This window comes from Limulus polyphemus, unplaced genomic scaffold (assembly GCF_000517525.1).
Source record: "Limulus polyphemus unplaced genomic scaffold, Limulus_polyphemus-2.1.2 Scaffold5695, whole genome shotgun sequence".
NCBI lineage: Eukaryota > Metazoa > Arthropoda > Merostomata > Xiphosura > Limulidae > Limulus > Limulus polyphemus.
This window is the reverse complement of record NW_013671305.1, coordinates 53,297-60,928: the sequence shown is the minus strand read 5'-3', so window position 1 is coordinate 60,928 and position 7,632 is coordinate 53,297. Positions and strand designations below refer to the sequence as shown.

Below are 7,632 nucleotides of genomic sequence, written 5' to 3'. Positions count from 1 at the left end.
ACCTACAAATTCGTTTCAATATTTAGATTTTTATATTAATCATCCTATACACACTAAAGTAAATATTCTACTTTGGAAGACGGTAAGACCAGATATTACAAACCTACAAATTTACAAAATCCGTTTCAGTCTTACTGTCTTCCAAATATTCTACGAATTAGTAGTTTGTAATATAAATCCGTTTCAGTCTTACCGTCTTCCAAAGTGGAATATTTACTTTAGTGTGTATAGGATGATTAATCCAGTATTTAGATTTTTAAATTCACAGTAGGTTTGTAATATAAATCTGTTTCAGTCTTACTTTCTTCCAAAGTAGAATATTTACTTTAGTGTGTATAGGATGATTAATATAAAAATCTAAATACTGGTGTGAATTTGTAAGGTTTGTAATATAAATCCGTTTCAATCTTACCGTCTTTTCTACTTTGGAGTAAGATTGAAACGGATTTATATTACAAACCTACAAATTTACACCAGTATTTAGATTTTTATATTAATCATCCTATACACACTAAAGTAAATATTCTACTTTGGAAGACAGTAAGACTGAAACGGATTTATATTACAAACCTACAAATTTACACCAGTATTTAGATTTTTATATTAATCATCCTATACACACTAAAGTAAATAGTCTTACCGTCTTCCAAAGTGGAATATTTACCTTAGTGTGTATAGGATGATTAATATAAAAATCTAAATACTGGTGTAAATTAGTAGGTTTGTAATATAAATCGGAGTCAGTTTAACCGTCTTCCTTTTTTATAAACTCTACATTTAAGTGTAAAAAGCATAATGTTATTTATGTATTATCTTGTATTTGTTGTAAGCAAATATATGTTGAAGAAACAGAAAATTTACGTTTGAGAATATATTTATACAAATCTCATGTCAGAAATGTAAATAATAACCCATTATCTGTTAACAAACACATTAATAAGTGTATTATGGAAATATATAATACTTTAAAAGAACCTTTTTTCTAAATATTTCCATTTTGGTATTCTTGTGAAAAGAATATGAGATTATTTTATGAAAATTCTTTTATTAATAAATGTAAAACCACATTAAATGTTACATAGTTTAACATACAGGGGGAGTTTAAAACATATGTAAAGCTTTAAAGTAAAAAAACGCAGGAAAGTTTATATTGCTTAAATAGGTTTTGTTAGAGAAAGCTTTATTGTAAAAACTGAAGAGTATCGTGGATGATACGAAACCGGTATTTTATGTATGTGTGGTTTTATTTATTTCTTTTAAATTAACAGTAATAAATAAAGATATTTTTTAAATATTTTAAAGTCATTTTTATATTGTTTCATTTTTATTAACCACTTCCTTCAACCAAATATAATTGTTTCTTTGTATATATGTATATAAATAGATACACATACGTACATACATTAAGAAAATATTATTTATGATTTTAACTTTATACACAAGTGCCAAAATACTATAATTAAGAAAATATGTTTGGAGTGTAATTAATACTTTGTACATGAAAGATTATTTATTACTAATGTTAATTTCTTTTTAATATTTTACTTTTTACATATAGTAGAACAGGAATCAAACTTGGAGATGTAACGAATGTCGAAAGAATAATATTGAGGGAACAAAAACAAAATAGTTGTTTTTATCTGATTAGAAAGACGAATCAGAAAAGCACAAAAAAATGAAAAATTAAAGCACAGAATAAGCATTTACCTGAATTCCACAAAACCTTTGCTCAGAGTAAGGGCTACGAAGTCTCCATGGAGATCAGCATGGCCACCACTATACAGAAGAATTCCATCATAAGATTCAGGTCGAAACTCAAGAGAAATATGCGTCACCTTGTGGGCGTCACGTAAAACAGGCAGAGCCAAGTAGGAAGATCCAACGAACTTCGGATATTTCAGTTCAACCGCTTGAGTTAACAAAGTAAATAAATAAATGTTATGTGAGTATAACAAAATATCGGGTTTGTTTATACTACAAAGCTTTATTTGTTTTAATTCCGTGAAAAATAATCTCACCCTGGTTTTACTGCGCTAAGCAAAACAAGGTTTCAGTGTAACCCAGTGATGATTATTGGGTAAATAAGAAGCCCAACTAAACATAAATTCATTTTTACAGCTCATGCACAAAATGATGCAAAGTGGGTAATACCCGGGGCTGGATTTAAAAGAAGGCTATTAGGACATTAGTCCAGGGCTCTAGTCTACCAAGGGATGGAGGGGAAGCACAGGCTAGGTTAAAATACATTAGCATATTTTTAAATCGCTGTTTCTGGACTTAAAATACGGTTCACTTGTCCTGTGGTCGCGCTAGCTAAACCCTGGCGTCTCTTACTGGCCACGCACACGTTAGCGCTATGATTAGTTTGTATCGTAAAATTTGCGAGAGATAAAGTAAGAATCCGCTGGCCGTGGTCACTAGGTACTTGCGTTGCAAGTGCTCAGTCCATTGTTCACTATTGCACTTGGCGTGCTTACTTTCTGGAGTTGCTTCACGTTCATACCGCTAAAAAAAAGAATACTCGCGCCATTTTTTTGTTGCTAGATAGAGAATGGGGATAGTGAAACTTTTATAATTCTTTGGGAAATATCACGTGACTCTAGAATCAAAAGTAAGTATATTTTGATGAATAGAATTTTGCAGACTTGTTCCAGAAGTGTGTGTAGTGTTCAGGATGAAGCAAAACATTTGCCATATTTAATTCAGAAGAAGAGTAATAAGCATGTATATTTTATACATAATGACCTAACCATGTAAATAGAAATAACTACAGTAGTTTTGGTTTTCATTTATTTTTTATTTGCCTAAAAACTATCATTCTGTTTGACAAATTTGACTCATTCCTCAAACCAAATGGTGGATCATAATGTAATATCGGAGGAATCTTATGTATTTGTAATCTTTATGATTTCAGATATACACGCATACATATCTATGTGTATATAAATTTATATCATTATTATAACATATATATACACACACGTATATATATATATATATATATACACGCACACATCAAAGTACTAAAGCATATATTCTTAGGGCGTTTTCTTGAAATAGATAAATACATTCATATCACAAAAGGTAATAAAATAAAGAGACTAGAGAGACTTTGGATTAGCAGCGCCACCTTCAGTTGGTAGGTTTTATTATCTACTAAGAAACAGCTAGCGGTAAGCGTGCCGGACTGTAGATCCGAGGGTCCATGATTCGCGTCTCCTTAAAAAAGAAATGCACCCCACACTTTGGGGACTGGGTGAGTTAGTAGAGTGACAGTCAAATCCCACTTTTGATTAAAGTAGCCCAAGAGCACTGCGCGAATATTCGTTATAAACAAATAATATTAGCGGTTCCAACAGTTCTAAAAAAATATCAACTGAAGTTAGCGCTGCTCATTTAAATTCTGTCTGATCGTTTTTCTTTAGTTCCTACATAAAAATGTATGCTTTATTCTTAACAAACAGAAAGATTTTTCTCAAGATCATACACCACTCATGCAGCTAATAAAAGCCTTCTATTCACGCAGTATCTAAAGCAAGTCACGAACCCACCCCTTTTTTTTCTTAAAAGCGAGAACATGTAAACCAACATTTTATGTATGAAAAATTCTCAATTTCGAGAATAAGGCTTGTCGTAGCAAGCAAGAAATCTGAATTATTAAAATGTAAGGTTTTCCTACAAAAATATCGTAGCAAACAATATATCTTTCTACATACAACGTATGACTTTTGAAGACAAGTGTGGTATTTGTAGAAACCTTATACTTAAATTATATCTCATTCACTAACGTTTTACGTTAAACCGGCTACTTGGGTATATGAGCAAAGTGGGACAATGGTAAGAATATTGACACTACCAGAATGAACAATTTTTAGGGTATAAATCCCTCGTTCATTGATACACAATATATTAAAGCGCACGAACAAGTCAGAGCTCGTTTTTGTTCGTTCGTTATTAATCTCAAAAGCTGCACTCTTTCCACCGAGGGTATCAAAACTCGATATTTAGGGCCTTCAAACTTTCCGCTGAGCTACCGGGGGTCGTCACTGTTCATATGCAATTGATTTGGTTTGATTTGTTTGAAGTTAAGCATAAAGCTACACCAGGGGCTATCTGTGGTCTGCCCACCACGGGCATCGAAACCCGGTTTTTAGCGTTGTAAGTCCGCAAATATACCGCTGTGCCACTGGAGAGCATATACAATCGAACCCCATTTAACCTATAAAAGGCTTCACGACGATTAACTTAATTACAGATGTTACCACCTTACAATAAAATGTAAGACTGTTAGAAATGTGAGTTTATAAGCTTTACAAAATTACCTACCATTGAGCCAAGGCAATGACTAGCTTACATTACTATTGAGCCAAGGCAATGACTAGCTTAAATTATTCGGGTAAGAGGTTTTACTCTGGTGTTTTATTATTCGCATCATGTATAGGACTTTACATCTTCTTCTTTACTCAACATCTTGAAATTGTAGGTTTAATGCTGTTTACTTCCATCCATATGATGTACGTGCGTCTGTTGATATGGTTTATTATATGTGTGTTTCACATGTTCCATCAGTAGCGACCAAAGTTGAATTACTGCGTCCCAACCCTGATTAAAAATGAATAGTTTATTTACCCTTATATTACCCCCTAGTTTTATGTCATTCATATTGTATCATAATTAATATAAAGAACCAGTAAAAAAACGAGTGAACTCGCTCATTTCTCCGTAAAATACACAGGGTAACACAATCAGTGATTAATTTCAATTATTGTTGTTATTCTTGTATAATTATGATGTGCTAGTCATTTATCATTAGTCGTCCTATGGCTGAAATGTTCTAGATTCACAAGCGTAAGTAAGTTAGCTAAATTTGTTTAAGTTGCACTTAATTATCTAGCTGGTTGTGTAATTTTTCTTTTTATTAAAGATCAGAATAGCATTCTTTTAATCTTACAGAAACCTTAAACTTTAAAGTAGTTCTTAAAATAAAAACAAAGACGAATTTTATACTGCAGTTACTTTAATGACTTTTAAAATGTTTTGATAAATAAGTTTACCTTTCTCGCAAAAGAATCCCCCTCTTCCTAATGGACAACTGCATTTTATGCCCTCTGTCGACGGATCAGGAATACAAGCACCACCAAATTTACATTCCAATTCTTGGCATTTAACGTATCGAGGAGTAGATGGCGTGGTGATCGTTATGGTATTCATTGGTTGAAATAGTTGATTCACTTCAAAATTAACAGGTGCTTGAGAGGTTGATTTCGATTTATTAACATCCAATTTAGGCTTTTGAATTCCATGATATTTTACTCCAATGACAGCGCCATCCACAAGGTTGGATGTGAACTCTATTTTAGCTTCTTGGTGTTCATAATTTTGGCTTTTATCGTAATCTTTTTGGGTCTGAGATAAGGATTCAGGGATGTTACTTGGAGCTCCTTCAGTACGGCTTCCAGTAATTATGGTCTTGTTATCAAACTGTTGTTCTTTGGTAACCTTCTCTTTACTTGGCTTTTTTTCAACATTTTCTGAAAGAAAATCAATATCTGTTTTACTTTTTTAGACCTAAACCTACTTCCAGACTAACGAACTTATCTACTACAATAGCCAGTACGGGAGGTTAAAAAGATTTTTAAAAAATGGCACTCGAAAAGTTATAATGCATGTTTCACTTAATTTATTTCTAAACTCTTCATAAAATACCACCAAGAAAAAAGTGTGTGTCTTAAAACACTGTTTGGAAATAAATCTCAAATAACTGTAATGTTTTTATTACGTTCAATTTACATACATATTTAAGCCTATATCTTTGTTGAAAGCAAATAATGTCCCACGTTACAGCATTTATATGATCATTATTCATAAAAAAAGAATCTTTACAACACGGAAGAGCTATAAGTACTGGAAATGATTGTGGAGGGTTGAGGGGGGAGGACATCATGGAATTGTCGAGATCTTAGTCGAAGAATAATGATACTCAATATACGAATAGATTAAATTATTCGGTATATTCATAAGGCGTTCGCGCCTCAATGTGAAAATATCGCAAAAATAAACCATGAAAAGGAGATTATGCGTGATAATTATAAAATTTAAAATAAAACTGAAATGTTATAAACTGGTGCATAGAATGACTAATTGCGATACGGATGAAACTAAGAAAATGATACTAGGCTAATAAATCATTAAAATATTGCAGAACATTTAGAGAGGAAGATTATTTCTGGTAAGAAAAATTAATGACAAATGTTACTGAAGTAAGGAACTTAAAAAACCTGAGAAAAACGCAACTAAAAATGAGTCAGATTATTCATGATAAACAATAAATATTAATAAAAACGTGTTAAGTGAGTAAATTATGAAGCTTTACAAAATAATCTGCCAGAATCAGTAAGAACGTGAAATTAAGGAAAATGCTTCCAAGACTAGTAAATTAACAACATTTTACAAAAACAAGCCAAACCCAAACATGGGCGTTACATAAAAAAAATATTCCTGCAAGGTTTCGGGTGTAGCTTAAGCTACGCTTCTTTTGCTTTTGTTTATACCTGTTTAACTTTGGGCATATCATTAGATCTGAAAGAAGGATAGCAGACATCCCGATGGGTAAAATCGAAGGAAGAAAATCGAGAAGTAGACAAAGACTAGTTGGCTCGACAGCGTTAGAAAATGGATTGGAGATGAAAAATTCGATTAAGAAAGATGGAGAAGCCAGCGAGGAACTGATAACAATGGAGAACCATAGACGACGACCCTTGAAACTGGGGAGGACACAGTGATTGATTGATAGCTCTTGAAAGTTAAATTGTAGTGATGTTTAGGCATTCTAACACCTCTTAATTTTTTCCATAACTCTTAGATGAGTAAGGTTGTCTCGAAAGTGAAAAACTGATGATGCTTTAGGTTGTGAAATAGAGATATAACTAAAAAGTTCACAACAAGGTTTATTTGTCATCATCCCCCTCTTCTGTTTTATTTTATTATTTTTATTTGGTTTGAATAAACAAAGTTTCAAAGCTAGTTTTAGTAATACTTTGTAATACTCGTTCACACACAAGAGGCTACTTGATAGATGCTTAACATGTAAATCTGCATTAAAATAATTTTTCAATGATGATCCATTCGACAATAACTACCGGAAGTTAATTCACCCGAGAAGGGATTTTACTATCAATGCAAGACCTCTCTTGATAAGTTAGTTCTTAATTGAGTTACATGTTAACTGAGAGCAGAGATGACAAATATGACTATTGTTGTAACAGCCTCTGTTGTTGGGTGGGTTCTTTTGCATTATTTGGTAAAAGGAAGAATACAAAGTTCTTAAAATTTAATGTTAACATAAGTGTTTTATTTCTTAAAATACAAGTTCTACAAGTTACTCGAACTAAATATAGTCATAGTTTCAAAGATAACGTACGTTAGGAAGTTTCTCACACCTCTTCTTCAATACTTTGTTAAAACACAAATTCCGTATTCACAAAACTAAAGTAATAGACGACTAGATTAACAAATTTGCTAACTCAGTGCAACAGACAGACAAAATCAATGATCATCTGTAGTTTAATTCGTGTTTTTGTATCATTCAAATCCTTTCTAAACTTAAAACAATTCCAGACCTTAAGCCACGCT

General features: G+C 32.2%; 1 protein-coding gene across 1 annotated transcript in view; it reads right to left on the bottom strand.

The window, feature by feature from the left end:
• Positions 1-1,707: 1,707 nt before the first annotated feature.
• The window catches only part of LOC111089259, a gene marked incomplete at its 3' end in the record, with an annotated part of 41,065 nt that continues 35,140 nt past the window's right edge, over positions 1,708-7,632 (bottom strand). The window contains exons 4-5 of the mRNA XM_022401421.1: positions 5,055-5,531; positions 1,708-1,909 (exon numbers count right to left, since the gene is read on the bottom strand). Of these exons, the coding sequence (XP_022257129.1) occupies positions 1,708-1,909; positions 5,055-5,531 (679 nt within the window). The remainder of the gene's footprint in view (positions 1,910-5,054; positions 5,532-7,632) is intronic.